Source organism: Coregonus lavaretus (genome assembly GCF_964263955.1).
Source record: "Coregonus lavaretus genome assembly, chromosome: 6".
Classification (NCBI taxonomy): Eukaryota; Metazoa; Chordata; class Actinopteri; order Salmoniformes; family Salmonidae; genus Coregonus; species Coregonus lavaretus.
The window spans coordinates 13,783,158-13,802,518 of NC_139993.1; the positions used below are offsets into that span (position 1 = coordinate 13,783,158).

General features: G+C 41.2%; 1 protein-coding gene across 1 annotated transcript; it reads right to left on the reverse strand.

Moving 5' to 3' along the window:
* Nucleotides 1-3,028: 3,028 nt before the first annotated feature.
* On the reverse strand, nucleotides 3,029-16,125 carry ptger3 (prostaglandin E receptor 3 (subtype EP3); the record flags this gene model as incomplete). The annotated part of the gene is made up of 2 exons (XM_084162889.1): nucleotides 3,029-3,337; nucleotides 15,277-16,125. The coding sequence occupies 2 exons, from the start codon at nucleotides 16,123-16,125 to the stop codon at nucleotides 3,029-3,031; spliced, it is 1,158 nt and encodes a 385-aa protein (XP_084019015.1).
* Between the last annotated feature and the right edge of the window lie 3,236 nt (nucleotides 16,126-19,361).

Sequence of the window (19,361 nt, forward strand, 5' to 3'; positions counted from 1 at the left end):
GGAGACGGTCAATAACTTGAAATTCCTCTGCGTACACATCTCAGAGAAGCTAAAATGGTCTAACCACACGGACACTGTAGTGAAGAAGGCACAAAATGTGGCCTGTCCCCGGGGGCCTTCAGTGTTCTACAGGAGCACCATCAAGAGCATACTGTCAGGCTGCATCACAGCCTGGTACGGCAACTCCACCGCCACTGGACCGCAAGGCTCTTCAGAGGGTGATGCGTGCAGCCGAACGCACCATTGGGTGCACACTGCCTGCCCTACAGGACACCTACAACACCAGGTGTCGCAGGAAGGTCAAGAAGCTAATCAGGGACCCAAGCCACCTAACCTTGCCCTGTTCTCTCCACTTCAATCACTCAGACACGTGCAGTGTGCACCCAATTTCTACACACACAGAGATTAAAATTAAAATCCCTTCATTAAATTGACCACCATATAGAGTAGAAATTTGCCTCTCATAAAATAATAAATTAGCATGTTTAACACCTATAATAAATGAATACAACATAAATATGAACGTTACTCAATGTCACAGAAATGTGTTCCTGTGCAAAATGCATCCAAAACTCCATAGATAAAGTGCTCTCTATGCTGCAATAGCACAGTATTCGACTCTATCTCTCCTTTCAATCTCAATAACTTCCTACGGTTAAACCCTTTGAGCTGGTTTCTGAGGCATACTGGTTTGACAATCATTAAATTATACATTCTGTCTGTAATAACCATTTTGACAGATAATCATTGCCGTAGGTGAGAAACTGAAAATACACAAGCTCTCAAGTTTGCCTGCCAGTTAGCATCATTCTGTTAGCCAAGTAACCAACTGGGTAGTTGGCTCATAAATGTTTTTCAATACGCTAGGCATGGTAAGGCAAGGTGAGGCACTGTACAGTATGACGTCTTTCATGTTGTTGTCCAGGGTACTGGACTGATGAAAAAGAAGTAATGGCTCATGGAGAACATCATCCCACTGACATGATTCATGAACTACCACATGCAACATGAAAGAGAACGTTATCATATCCATTCACAGCATAGGCTGCTGTAGGCATGACCATATGAGAAATGTACAGTACATGCTTAAGAAAAATAATTAACTCAGGTCTACCAAGGCTTTTGTTTGAACATATTCAAGCCCTTATAAAACAAGCGATTCAAGAGACAATAGGAATAAACAAAACCTTTACATGACCAAAATGTAAATAACCAAAATGTAAATAGCAGAAGCTCAATGGGGTCCATAATTTTTGGCAACCTTGATAAAGATGAGTAAAAAAAGACAATCAAATAAATAATATAGATACTGACCTATATAGTATGCTTAAAAAATGGGGCAATTATATTATTTGTCTTGGTTAATTGACCACAAAATCCACATTCTGCAATGGCCATCTGTCGGACTTTGAAAACCTGTGGTTTGAATTAAAGAGGGCAGTCCATAAGCCCAGATGAAGGATATCAAGGATCTGGAAATATTCTGTATGGAGGAGTGTTCCAAGAAAAAAAAGTTAAGAATGATTTGAATTAAACATGTCACACATTCCAGCCATTATTACATTTAACATCAACTTTGTTATATGAAATACAAATGTAATTCCATTAGGTCAAAACGATATTCCATCAACAGTGTCGTTATCCTCACAAGGGTACTGGAGTAGGCCTACTGCAAACAGGGGTGCCAATAACTTTCACCCCTATCTTTTAGAGATGTTTTAGAATTACTTGTTGAACAAAATCTTTCTCTGAGCAATTGTATTAGTATAAAATATTATCGCATTTGTTTTGCATACAATATAGCATTTATATCATTTATTTTATACAGTTTTTTTTTGCTCATTTTCTGTCAAGGGTGCCAATAATTATGGACCCCCCTGTACATATGACAGCATATCCCTAATATGTAGCATCTTCAGCACATTCATAGTTCAACACAAACTTCAGTGTTCAACACCGAAACGACACATATCAATGCCTTTTCCATATAATCAATGCATTTTTCAATCTTCTTAAATTAGCATATATAATACTGCACATTCAATTCCAGTTTCGAGTACACTTGCATTGCACTTCAGAGGTTTCAGAATGATTTGAATTAAAAATATCACACATTTCAGCCATCATAACATTTTACATTTTAGTAATTTAGCAGATGCTCTTATCCAGAGCGACTTACAGTTAGTGAGTGCATACATTTTTATTTTTATTTTTTCATACTGGCCCCAGTGGGAATCGAACCCGCAACCCTGGCATTGCAAACGCCATGCTCTTCCAACTGAGCTACATCCCTGCCGGCCATTCCCTACCCTGGACGACGCTGGGCCAATAGTGCGCCGCCCCATGGGTCTCCCGGTCGCGACCGGCTATGACAGAGCCTGGATTCAAACCAGGATCTCTAGTGGCACAGCTAGCAATGCAATGCAGTGCCTTAGACCACTGCGCCACTCGGGAATCAACTTGGTTGCATTAAATACAAATGCAAATGTGATTCCAGAAGGTCAAAAACTATATTCCATCAATAATTGTCAACTGTCAAAAGGCTGCGTCACATCCCCTTACGAACACTCTAATAATTCACTGACATTGTTTTAACTTGTTGGTTGAAAAACAAAATGGTATCTTCTGATTTAGAATGTCTGTTTTCTGTGTTTGGTAGGGCTGTAATGTTATTGAGCAACCATGTAAAAAATCCCCCTGGAACTCATTGGCTTCCATTGACAGTCCAAAGTGAAGATTGCAGAGGTCACGTTTTCACATGCTGGTTTTGTGAGCCTCACTGGAATGTATGCAACCAAACAAAAATAAGTGCACATGGAGAGCATTGCCGGGCCCATTAACACACTAACAAAGTCATTTCTGTCATTAGTGGCACAATATTCTTGTGTCAGCAACGTCATGCTTGTTCTGGGAATGTGTCCAGCACAATAACTGTTTTGTATTCATCCGAGTGGTTTTGGACTGTGGGTGATAGAATAATAAATCAGGTCAGGTTATTCTTAAGTTTGATCCGGTCCATTTACTGTTTCTACAGACTGTTAGTGTCGGCAGGCTGCTTGTTGAGAGCATCCAGGGCCGTCTGAGTCTCCTTTTGTCCATCTATGGAGCAGTTGGACACAGCATTGGCCACCTGGCAGAACTTGCGCAGTAGAATCTCCCTTAGAAGCAGGTAAACCCAAGGGTCCAGGATCTGGTTCAGAGAGGCCAGGCGGATGGCGGTGAGAAAGAAGTTACAGTCCACCTGGATGTCTCGACTAGGACTAAGAGTGAAAGACACTTCTGCCGGTTTGCAGTGATGTGAAGACGTCTGTGTCGAGATCATTCTTAACATCAGCACCTAAAGAAGAGAGTCAGTGACAATTGTATCAAGAGTACCTTGGAGGATGTCGCTTTACTTAACATCATTACTAACTTATAGATATACGACATACCATACCTGGTCACATGGATGGCTAACTTGAAATTCCTGCTGTCACTACAGATTTCGGTAAAACGGCTTTCAGTTTCTACACACCTCACTTATGGAAAAATTGTCAGAATACTCTACAGTTAGACGCATTGGGAATGTGGTTTAACCCAAAAAAAAAATGTGTATGTTTCTTATGATCCTTCCTTGATTATGTAATTGTTTGGTTTTGTCATGCAGGGCTCACTTGGAAAATAGACATTGCTCTCAATGGGACTCCCCTGTCTAAATAAAGGTTAAATACAATTTAAATAAATAATTGTTGCTAAATCTATGTATTTATGGTAATTACATAGGTAGGTACATTGTAATAACGCTGCAGATAAATAGGCTATATTTGTTACAACTGTGCTTACAGTGTTATTAGTAAACCTGTAGTGCATTGTGTAGGTCTATCTGGAGTGTAGTTATACAAATTAAGTGTAGTTACACCAGCCATGGAACACATTTAGCGACACACCATAAATTGGGACCCTTGGTAGGACATGGGAAGATGCTACGGAAGCCCTGAAGCCCAAGACCCAAACAAATATAATAACAGTCTTGGAATAATCTTGTCCAGATGACTTAGTATCTCGTACAAACAACGGAAACAACTTAATATCTTGTTTAAGTCATTCAGATGAGATACTAAGTCGTTTGAATTACTTATTTGCTATTTTGTCTAATTAGGCCTAATTTTTTATGCATAGCTAGTTGTGCTTGTCAGACTGTTGCTGCAGCCATTCATTCACTGATTCCATCCATTGATATCATTATTAATTGACAGTTCTTTGATAGGGCTGCTTTTGAATGCCAGAGCATGTACTGTAAGTGGTCCAACAAGATCTCACGGTTTGACCAATTTGACTACATTCTGATGTTTAACCACATTTCCAAATGTCAAATTTATTTTGAAGTTGCTTGGGTTGCTCCTCCCCATCTGCTCAGCATCTTCCTTCATTAATTCTGAATGGTTAAGGTTTGGGATAGGGTTAAAACTACACTGCTCAAAAAAATAAAGGGAACACTAAAATAACACATCCTAGATCTGAATGAATGAAATAATCTTATTAAATACTTTTTTCTTTACATAGTTGAATGTGCTGACAACAAAATCACACAAAAATGATCAATGGAAATCAAATTTATCAACCCATGGAGGTCTGGATTTGGAGTCACCCTCAAAATTAAAGTGGAAAACCACACTACAGGCTGATCCAACTTTGATGCAATGTCCTTAAAACAAGTCAAAATAGTGTGTGTGGCTCAGTAGTGTGTGTGGCCTCCACGTGCCTGTATGACCTCCCTACAACGCCTGGGCATGCTCCTGATGAGGTGGCGGATGGTCTCCTGAGGGATCTCCTACCAGACCTGGACTAAAGCATCCGCCAACTCCTGGACAGTCTGTGGTGCAACGTGGCGTTGGTGGATGGAGCGAGACATGATGTCCCAGATGTGCTCAATTGGATTCATGTCTGGGGAACGGGCGGGCCAGTCCATAGCATCAATGCCTTCCTCTTGCAGGAACTGCTGACACACTCCAGCCACATGAGGTCTAGCATTGTCTTGCATTAGGAGGAACCCAGGGCCAACCGCACCAGCATATGGTCTCACAAGGGGACTGAGGACCTCATCTCGGTACCTAATGGCAGTCCGGCTACCTCTGGCGAGCACATGGAGGGCTGTGCGGCCCCCCAAAGAAATGCCACCCCACACCATGACTGACCCACCGCCAAACATGCTGGAGGATGTTGCAGGCAGCAGAACGTTCTCCACAGCGTCTCCAGACTCTGTCACGTCTGTCACATGTGCTCAGTGTGAACCTGCTTTCATCTGTGAAGAGCACAGGGCGCCAGTGGCGAATTTGCCAATCTTGGTGTTCTCTGGCAAATGCCAAATGTCCTGCACAGTGTTGGGCTGTAAGCACAACCCCCACCTGTGGACGTCGGGCCCTCATACCACCCTCATGGAGTCTGTTTCTGACCGTTTGAGCAGACACATTCACATTTGTGGCCTGCTGGAGGTCATTTTGCAGGGCTCTGGCAGTGCTCCTCCTGCTCCTTGCACAAAGGCGAAGGTAGCAGTCCTGCTGCTGGGTTGTTGCCCTGCTACGGCCTCCTCCATGTCTCCTGATGTACTGGCCTGTCTCCTGGTAGCGCCTCCATGCTCTGGACACTACGCTGACAGACACAGCAAACCTTCTTGCCACAGCTCGCATTGATGTGCCATCCTGGATGAGCTGCACTACCTGAGCCACTTGTGTGGGTTGTAGACTCCGTCTCATGCTACCACTAGAGTGAAAGCACCACCAGCATTAAAAAGTGACCAAAACATCAGCCAGGAAGCATAGGAACTGAGAAGTGGTCTGTGGTCACCACCTGCAAAACCAGTCCTTTATTGGGGGTGTCTTGCTAATTGCCTATAATTTCCACCTGTTGTCTATTCCATTTGCACAACAGAATGTGAAATGTATTGTCAATCAGTGTTGCTTCCTAAGTGGACAGTTTGATTTCACAGAAGTGTGATTGACTTGGAGTTACATTGTGTTGTTTAAGTGTTCCCTTTATTTTTTTGAGCAGTGTAAATAATTCAAAATGAGTGTCTACCACTGGAATTGAACATGTGACGCTCAGAAGGACGAGCAACCTAGGGTGTCAAAAACACTTTGAAATGTGACATTTGGAGAAACGTGGATAAACTTGATAAACCCGTTTGACTTCAGATTCATATTAGATGCTACAGACAGAAGTTGGCACATCAGCGTTACTGACTTCAGACGAGTCCCACGGGGCTTGTTGGGGTCTTAGAGCAAAACATTGGGATGCTACACACGTTTTTGTGAGAAGACCGATTTTCGGAATGTCTCATGGTCTGACAAACACTGCTGTAGCTTGGCCACCTTCCACCACAGATACGGAAGGCCGACATAGACGTATGTGGTGGATTGAGATGCTGATATCTCTTGATTAAATGGACAGATTTGTATTACATTTACATTTTAGTCATTTAGCAGACGCTTTATCCAGAGCGACTTACAGGAGCAATTAGGGTTAAGTGCCTTGCTCAAGGGCACAGACAGATTTTTCACCTAGTCGGCTCGGGGATTAGAAACAGCGACCTTTTTGGTTACTGGCACAACGCTCTTAACCACTAAGCTACCTGCTGCCCGTGGGTATTTTTTTATTATGTTACGGGTGCGTCAATAGTCTTAAGGATTTTAATCAGCTCTCAAAAGCTGTGGTTAACATGTGGTTGTCGTCATCTGATTAAAAGATGATCCGATCACTAACTGATTGAGATTTGTTGTGTCTACACATGGTAATAAAATGTGTCTCATCTGCCCACTGCAAATTAATCCAACCTGCCTTGGACATCCCCTTATGACAAGCTGTGTAAATCGACAGAAACCACACACTTTTATAGTCAATAGTTGTATAATCTCATCATTATAACCTACTTTTGTTATCCAACGATTTAAGACTGGGTGTAATACTGTTCCGATAACCTAGCTCTGTCCACAGCCTGTCCTATCCCTAAAAAAGTAACTGCACAAACGAGCTGAGTATCTGGATGTGTGTACAAAATACAATAAATACACAGTTTAAATACAAATTACACTTAGGCCTTATTGCACACAGTAGAAACAGAAACAGGTTAAATGATAGAGTACGCCAAAAAGTGCATCTAATGGTGCACCACATTTACCAAAGAGATGTCTGGCCAGGTTTGATATTTACGCATAGATGTTTACATACAATGCCTTCAGAAAATATTCATACCCCTTGACTTATTCCACATTTTGTTGTGTTACAGCCTGAATTCAAAATGGATTACATAGATTTCTCTCTCATCCATCTACACACAATACCCCATAATGACAAAGTGAAAACATGTTTTTAGACATTTTTGCACATTTATTGAAAATGAAATACAGAAATATCTAATTTACATAAGTATTCACACCCCTGAGTCAATACATGTTAGAATCAACTTTGGAAGCGGTTACTTTGGCAGCGATTATAGCTGTTAGTCTTTCTGGGTAAGTCTAAGAGCTTTGCACACCTGGATTGTACAATATTTGCTCAATCTTTAAAAAATTATTCAAGTTTTAAGTCAAAACTGTAACTAGGCCACTCAGGAACATTCAATGCTGTCTTGGTAAGCAACTGTATATTTGGCCTTGGGTTTTAGGTTATTGTCCTGCTGAAAGGTAGGGGTGTGGATCAGAAAACCAGTCAGTATCTGGTGTTACCACCATTTGCCTCATGCAGTGCAACACATCTCCTTCGCATAGAGTTAATCAGGCTGTTGAGTGTGGCCTGTGGAATGGGGCACTCAAATCACAACGTTGACATCAGCAAACCGCTTGCCCACACAACGTCTTACACACTGTCTGCCATCTGCCCGGTACAGTTGAAACCTGGATTCGTCCGTGAAGAGCACACTTCTCCAGCGTGCCAGTGACCATCGAAGGTGAGCGTTTGCCCAATGAAGTCGGTTAAGACGCCGAACTGCAGTCAGGTCAAGACTCTGGTGAGGACAACGAGCACACAGATGAGCTTCCCTGGGACGGTGTCTGACAGTTTGTGCAGAAATTCTTCAGTTGTGCAAACCCACAGTTTCATCAGCAGTCCGGGTGGCTGGTCTCAGACGATCCCCTAGGTGAAGAAGCCGGATGTGGAGGTCCTGGTCTGGCGTGGTTACATGTGATCTGTGGTTGTGAGGACGGTTGGACGTACTGCCAAAATCTCTAAAACGACGTTGGAGGCTTATGGTAGAGAAATGAACATTTAATTATCTGTCAACAGCTCTGGTGGACATTCCTGCAGTCAGCATGCCAATTGCACGCTTCCTCAAAACCTGAGACATCTGTGGCATTGTGTTGTGTGACAAAACTGCACATTTTAGAGTGGCCTTTTATTTTCCCCAGCACAAGGTGTTAAATCAGCTTCTTGATATGCCACACCTGTCAGGTGGATGGATGATCTTGGCAAAGGAGAAATGCTCACTAACAGGGATGTAAACAAATTTGTGCACAACATTTAAGAGAAATGCACTTTTTGTGCGTATGGAACATTTCTGGGATCTTTTTATTTCAGCTCATGAAACATGGGACCAACACTTTACATGTTGCATTTATATTTTTGTTCAGTGTAGTTGGGTTCTTTTCTTTGAAAACGTATGTATTATTGATGCTGCATACTGGGTTATTAATGCTGGGTTATTGAGATATGTTCAGAAGACTGGAGGCGTGGCTTAGTAGGGGTGTGGCCTTAAAAAATGTACAGTCTATAAAATGCTGGGTCAAAAACAACCTAATTTGGGTTATTTGGTAACCCATCACTGGGTAAATATTGGACAGAACACACGCTGGGTTATTTTGACCCAGCCAGTTGGGTTGCGTGAATAAGCCAACATGTTGGGTTGTTTGGATTACCCAAACATGGGTTAAACAGTTTGGTATTTTTTACTTTCATGCTGGGTTGACCTAGCAGGTGGGTCTTTTTTAATGTAATTCTCTGGGTATTTTCAGGAGGCGTTGCTTATTAGGGCCATGGATTTCAGATTACATTTACATTTTACATTTTAGTCATTTAGCAGACGCTCTTAACCAGAGCGACTTACAGGAGCAATTAGGGTTAAGTGCCTTGCTCAAGGGCACATCAACGTCATTTAGCAGACGCTCTTAGCCAGAGCGACTCACAAATTGGTGCGTTCACCCTATAGCCAGTGGGATAACCACTTTACAATTTGGGGGGGGGGGGGGGGGGGGGGTTAGAAGGAATACTTTAGCCTATCCCAGGTAACTCAGATATCTTATTGGCGACCTGTGACAGTAAATGTAATTCCTGTTCATCATGTTAAGTTTACACACTGCAAATAAAATTGCCTTAAAATGTTTAGCATTTTACACATTCTTCTAGAATATTAAGATTATTTATTACATATTATAATAAGGTGGCATCTATCCCAACAATGGGATTTGCATAGGCTTTTAGGGAATTCACACTTCTGTAAGCCTCATTGAAGCTACAAAATCGTAAAATGTTCAACCTTAACATGTGATAACAATACAACAGAACTGAAGAACATAATTACATTTACTCTCACGGGTGGCTAAAAATAACTATCTTAAAGCCACGCCCCTACTAAACTACACCCCCAGCATCAACAACTCAACTTTGCTCTTTTTAAAGAAAACAAACCAACTACATTTATGTCATTTAGCAGACGCTCTTATCCAGAGCGACTTACAGGAGCAATTAGGGTTAAGTGCCTTGCTTAAGGGCACATCGACAGATTTTTCACCTAGTCGGCTCGGGGATTAGAACCAGTGACCTTTCGGTTACTGGCACAACGCTCTTACCCACTAAGCTACCTGCCGCAACCCAACAGTTGGGTAAACTAAACAACCCAGCGTTTTTTTTTAGCGTAGGCACTTGGTTTCTAATGAAGTCCATGACCTTTATTCTGGAGAAATTGTAGAGGTATCGTTATCCACTATCTCAACTGGCCGGTGTGATCTATTTTTAGAGGGCAGGACAACAACATTGGATAAATGTATATGCTTTCCTTATTAGGATTTGTTTACACTTCAAAGATATCCGTACAAGATGCATCTTTGACTACCTCCAGAGGTGGTCTTTGTGTCTTTCAATTGTCTACACCTGTCGACAAATGTGGGCACAATCAGAATGTGGGCAAGATCAGGACAACTGACGAATGTTAGAACCAGGTATAAACGAGGCTAAAGACACATAGTGTGGGCTGTCTATGGAATGATATTGGCCAGATAGCCTCGTATTCTCGGCAACCCAGAACAAAATCTTGTTTAAACGCTGTCCTCTGGTCAAGTACTTGGTTTGGTTCTGGGACAGGACGAGGAGAGACTACCTATCTACAGCACAGACTGTCTTACCTATAGACTATACTGCATATCATGTGAGCATTACACTATCAGGCATACACATGTTCAGCAGAATGAAACGGTATCTGTACTCTCGTCATGTGCTCCCTGAAGCTTTTCATGCTAAAATGCACCAGTCTTATAGGGCCCGATTCCGACCTACCAAATTACCTAAGCCTTTTGTATGCATGCCTTTCCTACACACTTCTCAGTAGTTGATATTCCGACATACCTTACTCAGTCACATAACAGGCTTTTCGGGCCTGGTTCCCTTGCAAGCGCTGAATAAATGTTATTCAACCACTGAAAACCCTCCCACTTGCTGGCCAACATCTAAATATACAGTATGCATATTCGTCTGTTTCTGCATCAATTGGTAGATTTAAAAAACCCATCTCTGATCTTGTAGATTATTTAGGGTTAGGAAAGTATTTATGAATCATAGAAAACAGGTTTGGAGAGCCTTTACACACAAAAGAAAGAAAATGGTGGTTTGATTAATCCTGAAAATATACTAGATTCAGTTTTTTAACCCATGGTAATGTTGGAAGATTAGTGTACATAGAATTATAATAGCGATGAATAATGTACAATAGTAGGCTATACCCTCGTCTATTGCCTGCGCTAACCATGGAACTGTGTGATGACACAGCCAACTTTTGCCCCATGCGTCGGGTTCAAACTGTTATGGCTTGGTCTGCGCTCCGCTCCATAACAATTTAATTAGCCTATGTCTTTTTTTTAAATATGATCAACTGTTACTAATGATCCTCAGCTACAACCACATGGCTGTGATGGTGTTTACAGAGGAAGCAAATTAAGGTAAACAAAACAATGTAATTAAATGGAATGATAACTAAGAGTAAATTGGCAGTTGAATATGTGTTTTTATTAGCCTACTGATATTGATAGTGGCTAATATTTTACATGATAGAAATAGGAAACAGAGAAAGTCGGGGTAGCCTATAATTAAGACATTCGAGAGTGCCCATCCGCGCAAGTTAAAAGGCTGTACAATTAAATTCTGCATAATTGCACATCATTTCATGAACTTTACTGTGGGAAAGTTGATATGTTGATATGCTTCAGTTTGCGGCCATATGACTAGTTTCATAGTTATAGCTGCAATTCCCTTATCCAAACGATTTACTAATTTACCTAACTCTTATCAATAGCTCTAATCAAGTTGTAAATTATAGTGCATGGAGAATGGTAGTTTTTCTAATAGAAAAATAGAAAAATTGGATGCTTTTTAAACTTGGAACCGGTAGGTTCGCAATACCTTATTCATGGTTTCCCCGCGCGTAAAGGTGGTGGAATTACAATTGAAGTCGGAAGTTTACATACACTTAGGTTGGAGTCATTAAAACTCGTTTTTCAATCACTCCACAAATTTCTTGTTAACAAACTATAGATTTGGCAAGTCGGTTAGGACTTTGTGCATGACACAAGTAATTTTTCCAACAATTGTTTACAGACAGATTATTTCACTTATAATTCACTGTATCACAATTCCAGTGGGTCAGAAGTTTACATCAGCTAAGTTGACTATGCCTTTAAACAGCTTGGAAAATTCCAGAAAATGATGTCATGGATTTAGAAGCTTCTGATAGGCTAATTGACATCATTTGAGTCAATTGGAGGTGTAACTGTGGATGTATTTCAAGGCCTACCTTCAAACTCAGTGCCTCTTTGCTCATGGGAAAATCAAACGAAATCAGCCAAGACCTCAGAAAAAAAATGGTAGACTTCCACAAGTCTGGTTCATCCTTGGGAGGAATTTTCAAACGCCTGAAGGTACCACGTTCATCTGTACAAACAATAGTACACAAGTATAAACATCATGGGACCATGCAGCCGTCATACCGCTCAGGAAGGAGAAGCGTTCTGTCTCCTAGAGATGAACGTACTTTGGTGTGAAAAGTGCAAATCAATCCCAGAACAACAGTAAAGGACCTTGTGAAGATGCTGGAGGAAACAGGTACAAAAGTATCTATATCCACAGTAAAACGAGTCCTATATCGACATAACCTGAAAGGCCGCTCAGCAAGGAAGAAGCCACTGCTCCAAAACCGCCATAAAAAAGCCAGACTACGGTTTGCAACTACACATGTGGACAAAGATCGTACTTTTTGGAGAAATGTCCTCTGGTCTGATGAATCAAAAATAGAGCTGTTTGGCCATAATGACCATTGTTATGTTTGGAGGAAAAAGGGGAAGGCTTGCAAGCCGAAGAACACCATCCCAACCGTGAAGCACGCTGTGGGGGTGCTTTGCTGCAGGAGGGACTGGCGCACTTCACAAAATAGATAGCATCATGAGGAAGGAAAATTATGTGGATATATTGAAGCAACATCTCAAGACATCAGTCAGGAAGTTAAAGCTTAGTCGCAAATGGTTCTTCCAAATGGACAATGACCCCAAGCATACTTCCAAAGTTGTGGCAAAATGGCTTAAGGACAACAAAGTCAAGGTATTGGAGTGGCCATCACAAAGCCCTGACCTCAATCCTATAGAAAATGTGTGGGCAGAACTGAAAAAGCGTGTGCGGGCAAGGAGGCCTACAAACCTGACTCAGTTACACCATCTCTGTCAGGAGGAATGGGCCAAAATTCACCCAACTTACTGTGGGAAGCTTGTGGAAGCTACCCAAAACGTTTGACCCAAGTTAAACAAATTAAAGGCAATGCTACCAAATACTAATTGAGTGTATGTAACCTTCTGACCCACTGGGAATGTGATGGGGAAAAAAAAGCTGAAATAAATCATTCTCTCTACTATTATTGTGACATTTCACATTCTTCAAATAAAGTGGTGATCCTAACTGACCTAAGACAGGGACTTTTTACTAGGATTAAATGTCAGGAATTGTGAAAAACTGAGTTTAAATGTATTTGGCTAAGGGGTATGTAAACTTCCGACTTCAACTGTACGTCAAGGTCAGAAAATGGCTTCTGTCGCCCCATACCTTCATTTATTTAATCTCCACCCAAAACGAATAGCAGGTGAATGGCACGCTATTCTTATGCTTAAATTCAAGGTCAGAATACGCATAGAGAGAAAAGTGCATAAAAAGGGAATTACGTACCATTTACATGTGCTTAACTTGGGTCGGAATCTGGCCCTTAGAGAATTAAGTCTAAAATGTAATAAAAATAAATTCTTTATTTGTATTTTTATACAAATGTTGTTTTATTAAGGACTTAAATAAAAATAAATAAAAAATAACAGTTGAGCAAATTGCTACTTATTTTTGTGGTCTATATTTTGGTTATTTCATGAACATTCATGAGTCTCGATATAGAACTCGTCGGGTGATTTCTTGAGTGCATGACGTCACTCTGAGCCCTTACCAAAACATGGTAGAATATTTATCTTCGCCTTGGATCTGAAACCAGTAGTAACCACCAACTTCAATGACAGTTAACATAAAATTTAAATACGAATCTGACATTCTCACGCCCCAAAACATTGTTGCCGAGGAGGGCTTGATAGCTAGCTACAGTGTTTGATTAATATCTGCCGTTTTCTTAAACAGCTCAGCTAGCTAGCGAAATACTAATTAGCGATGCTAGCTAGCTAACGTTAGCTAGACTCGGGAGGTCATGGGCTTCAGGAGCCAGCAGGTTAGATACTGTATGATTCCAGCATGGGCAACAACAACTGGCTTCTAGTTCGTTTTCAGCCAAATATGTTCAACTCATAGCTAGTTTATCCAGTGACCATCGCATTTAGAAGGATAGCTACTGACTGAAATGTAGCTGGCTAGTTAGCATGCTGGCTTACACTGGCCATGCAGTAGCCAACTAGCTAGCTAGCTAATCATGGACACCAAAAGACACAGCTATCTAGACTTGGGAGCTCATGGGCACACAGGCTACATTAGCCAACTGGTTAGACATGATTACACCACAGGAAACAATAACTGGCAACAATAACTAACTTTTCCCCTTAGTTTATCCAATGGCCACCGCATTTAGAAGGATAGCTAATTACTGAAATGTAGCTAGCTAGATCATTGGCCAGGCAGTGGCCACTAACTAATCGTGGACACGTGACCTATTCTTTGATACATATGGGTGAACTTGCTCATATCAAACAACACATACCAGACCGTTTGTGGAAAGGTAAAAATAACAATTAGTGAGCTTGTTTTTTGAATGATCGGACATTGAAACTAAAATAGATTGGTAGCTAGCTGGTGAGGTTTTCATTTATTTCTAGGGCTGGCACAATTACTGCATAATCGTGTAACCAACAATTATGGACAATAACCGTGAACTCAAAAAAAATCATTGTCATAATCGTCTTAATACATGTACACATGCATTTTAGGAGAAGGGAAGATTTCACTTTATTTAAGAAGATAATATATTTTTTTTTCAGGTTTGGGAGCAGAATGGCATGGTCGGGAGGAGAAGCTTCATTTCCAAAAGTTCCAAGTGGCCAAAACCATTATTTATAAAGATGAGGGTGTCACCAAAGCTGTGTTGTATTTATTAGGTATTTCGTAACTAATTTTCAAAGGTGCATTATGATGCATTACAAGAAAAAGAAAAATACTAATGAATGCAGTCTCAGCAAATGCAGGAACATTGCCTATACATTTTAATTACGCTGTAAGGCTACATTTCTGCAATACGAATGTAATAGTTCCATCCTTAACCTAGTCTTCTACTACTCCAGGAACCATTACAAGGTTAAATACAGTTATTAGGTATATTATTTACTTCCAATGAGATGTTAATAAACTACGTGTGTCAATAAGGTTGCAACTGAGACCATTCCTTTGGAATTTTAATTAAAATGTACGTTCTGTGAATTATTTGTAGTATAGGCGTGCCTTGTCAAATATGATTTTAGTCTGTTAGAGAGTTCAACACCACATTGCTATAAAACGAGTAAAACCACCAGAACTTACCAGTAAAGGTGCCCAGCATATAAGCAGCACGCACATGATTCCCAATAGTTGAATGACTGTCTCCGTGGTTAATCGTTCCCACTGCTTGGATGAGTGAGATGTGCCAGATTTCGTTTTGCAACGAATAAGTAATCCACGAATTGTGACGACGTTGCAGGAGAAAGTCACAAGAAGTGAGAATATCCCAAGAACAGCGAAAGTGATGGAGAAAAACATGTTGCCCGAGACCTCTCTGTCTCCAGTGCTTATGAAGCACCAAGTGCCTGGCCATTGCAGCGTGTACTGCCCAACTCCTGCGATCGGCAACAGCGCGAAAAACAGAACAAGACACCATATAACTGCCAGGACTTGCTTTGTCACACTTGTTTTCATGTGATTGGAGTACCAATGAGGACTTGTAATCGCCAATGCTCTCTCAATTGCCATTGCGCTGGCAAGGAATAGAGAACACAGGCCAAAAGTTGTCATGCACACTCCAAAGAAAGCACACAGACTCCCGGATGAGTCTATGCTGTCCCATTTCAAATCGGCTCTGTAAACCGATATAACTATCGGGCTGGTGAGAAGCTGTCCAAACAGATCAGTCAATGCCAGCGACCCTATGCAGAGTAGGAAAGACTTTTTCCTGTTATTTTCTTTTTTTCTGTACGAGCTATATACCAGCATAAGAGCGAGAGAATTGCCCACCATTCCCGTTACCATCATAGTAATGGGGAAAACAACTGATACGGATCCACAGTTGCCACTTTTGGTGACATTGCTCTCACGCAAGGACTTGTTGGATTCCAACATCTCTCCAGGAGAAGAGTTGCGCCAGGTATCCAAAGATTCGCAGTTGTCGGAAGTCATTCTCTATGTGAGGATACATAAAGTCTAAGTCCACTGTACATGCCCAGCACCCTCCAAGTGTTGTCTGCAAAGCTACTGTGCGTAAAAGCGCGTCAGACCTTTTAAAGCTCGGGAGGCGGGACTACCTGCAAGAGCACACGCACACTTTCAAAATTCGGCAGTACTACCTTTCAACACCAATGGCTCCAGCAGGCTAATTTTGGCAGCTGGACAAGGGCATAATTGGCCATTTCACTGAATTTAAACAAAATATAAAATGCATGTTCACTTTTCTGCTGAAATTAGACTGTAAATGTTTTAGCATAGGCCTATACCTAGTAGGCAGCTATGCCTTACATTGAATATTGGCCTAGGCTATTATTAATGGCTTTGTTGGATTCCAACATCTCTCCAGGAGAAGAGTTGCCTATGATTGAACTTACCTGAACTAGGGGTTCTGATCCATTCTGAGTTCCACTGAAAAGCTTCTTTTTCTAAATCCAGGGACCCCCAGCAAAATGTGTGGTCAATAATTGGTGAAAGAAAAATATGAAATTGCACCATGCCAGTCAGTTCTTCTATAAAATGTGAGACATTTTGGCCTTGCTGCTGTTATATTCAATCTTAGTTTTATCACAGCTTTTTCAGGGATCCCTTGGAAGCTCCCTGAGCCACGTGGTTGGAAATCACTGACCTAGGACACTTCAGAGCCATGGGATAAGCCTAGTTGTTGCGTTTAAGAAAATGTGGGTCTACTAGCCTGATTATCACAAGGCAAGCCTATATCCTTCACATTGTAGTTTACTTTGAATTAAATGCCATTTGCTAGCCTGATGACTCAAACTAAATTATTCTGCTGCTGTGCCATTCGCTACATACTTTAAACTAATTTCCCTTTACATCGAGAGGTATTTCATTACGCTATATGTCATCTTCAAGGAGTCTTGCCCTGCTACTGAACAGAGAAGTGTAGCATCATGTCCACCAGATGCGTCAAACTCTTTGGTTGCTGCGGAAGTCATTTATTATCAATGGAACAGTCCACAATGCTACGTTGGGGGTGCCGCACTAGGCTGCTGTGTGTTCTGTATACCGCATGCGCTCAATATTTTGAACTCGTGCGTTTCTTTACAAACGGAAGTACACACACAGAATCCAACTAGCTAGCTTTTAACTAATTAAAAAGTGAAGCACATGTGCATAAAATACTGAAAATGCAGGCTAGATATGTGGAAAAACAAAACGTATATGCATCTGGTGGACACTGGGCATAACGCAAGATGGAGGAGAGCCACTCTTGTCAGAGATCGCATTTATTTTGGGAGATTGCAAAAGATGACCTTTTCATTCAAGACAGGATAAATATAGTTTTTCAGGTGATAATAAAACATGTTTAGTTACTGTACTTTTTCCTCAACTTGTTTCTCTAACTTTATACCAAGTCAAGCTAGCTTGCACTGCAGAGCAGCTAGCTAGCTAAAAGCTAGGCTAGGTTGAAGATGCTATTGTAATTGGCGATCTCCACCTAATAATTATCATAAAAAACGAACGCCATTACAATCACAAACTTAAACGGGAGGCAACAGTCATAATATAATTGGCTTAGCAGCCAATGTGTATAATTTAACATTGCTATTAAAATAGTATTCACTGGCTAGTTATCCCATAAAGCCATCACTGAAAACAACACATTTTCCATCTTCTGTGTTTTGGTAACTTCCTGTTTTTCGACAGACTGTCTGGACTGAAGAGACTGTAAAGTTAAAAATAATTCTAAGTATGCGCTGTCCATCTTGCAACAGAGCCTTCAACTGCAAGGGGGCGTTAGGTTTCCACTCAGTTGTGGATGTCCCCATTGAAATGCATGACATCTGGTGCAATGTAAAGGAGTGCTTATGGGTAATGTGAACCAGGCTTGTGCCTGGAACACACCTACAGTGTAATTGCGCAAAATGGTAGACAGCATCATCGGGATATGTGTGCAACAAAACTTCAACATTCACCTTCTGCTACCATTTCTGTCAAGCCGTCTATGCATACAATTTGATGAATACTTTAGATTTATCCAATGTATGCACCACACAGAACTCACTGCAACTTCCTCTGCGACGCTGCAAGTCAAACGCAGCGTTCCATTGGAAATGAATGCACTGTACTTCTGGTGTACCAAAACGCAATAACACTGTAAGTGTGATCGAGGCATTAACTTCCGTTGGGCGTGGCATAGCGTTTGGCTGGAGCAAGGAGTGTGGGTAGCCAGGCAAGCCATTTGCTGCACTGAAAATAGTTTTAGAATATTCTCATCACACATTAACCTACCATGAGTGGATAATTCTTCCTCACTATGCACTTGGTTGATAGGCCTATCCCATCATCACGTTTCTACATAGCCTCCTGATGCAGGAGGTTGGTGGCACCTTAATTGGGGAGAACGGGCTCGTGGTAATGACTGGAGCGGAATCATTGGCATGGTATTGAATACATCAAACACATGGTTTCCAGGTGTTTGATGCCATTCCATTTGCTCCGTTCTGGCCATTATTATGTGCCATTATCCCCTCAGCAGACTCCTGAATAGTATTAATCAGTCAGAAAATTAAGTGGGCTAGTTAATTTAGTCTAGTAGTTTTAACTGTAAGTCGCTCTGGATAAGAGCGTCTGCTAAATGACTAAAATGTAAATGCACCAAGTGCCACCTACAGACAAGACTGAGAACAGCAATCACATATGATTAAAACATAACATGATGTGCTTTGATTATAGAAGTGACCTGTATTTAAAGGTCCAATGCAGCCATTTTTTATCTCAATATCAAATAATTTCTGGGTTACAATTAAGTAACTTACGGTGATTGTTTTCAATTAAAATGGTCAAAAACATACCAAAATAGCTTATTAGCAAAGAGCCATTTCTCAAGTAAGAATTTTGCTAGGACTGTCTAGGAGTAGTCTTAGTAGGAAGAGGAAAACTGAAAACTAGCTGTTATTGGCAGAGGTTTGGAACTCTTTCTTATTGGCCTATGAACTAATTTACCGCCTGGTGATGTCACCAGGCAGGCCAGAACTCCATCTCACCAAAACAGTCTGACATTTTAGGCGGTCATTTCACACAGCTTTTACACTTAAAGGGCATTATCATCATCCAACCTGTGTGGAAATATATATAAACCACAGGGAAATCATGTTTTGAATGCACTGGGCCTTTAAAGATAGTCTCATGATCACACCTGAGTTTTGCATGAAAAATACCACAGCAAT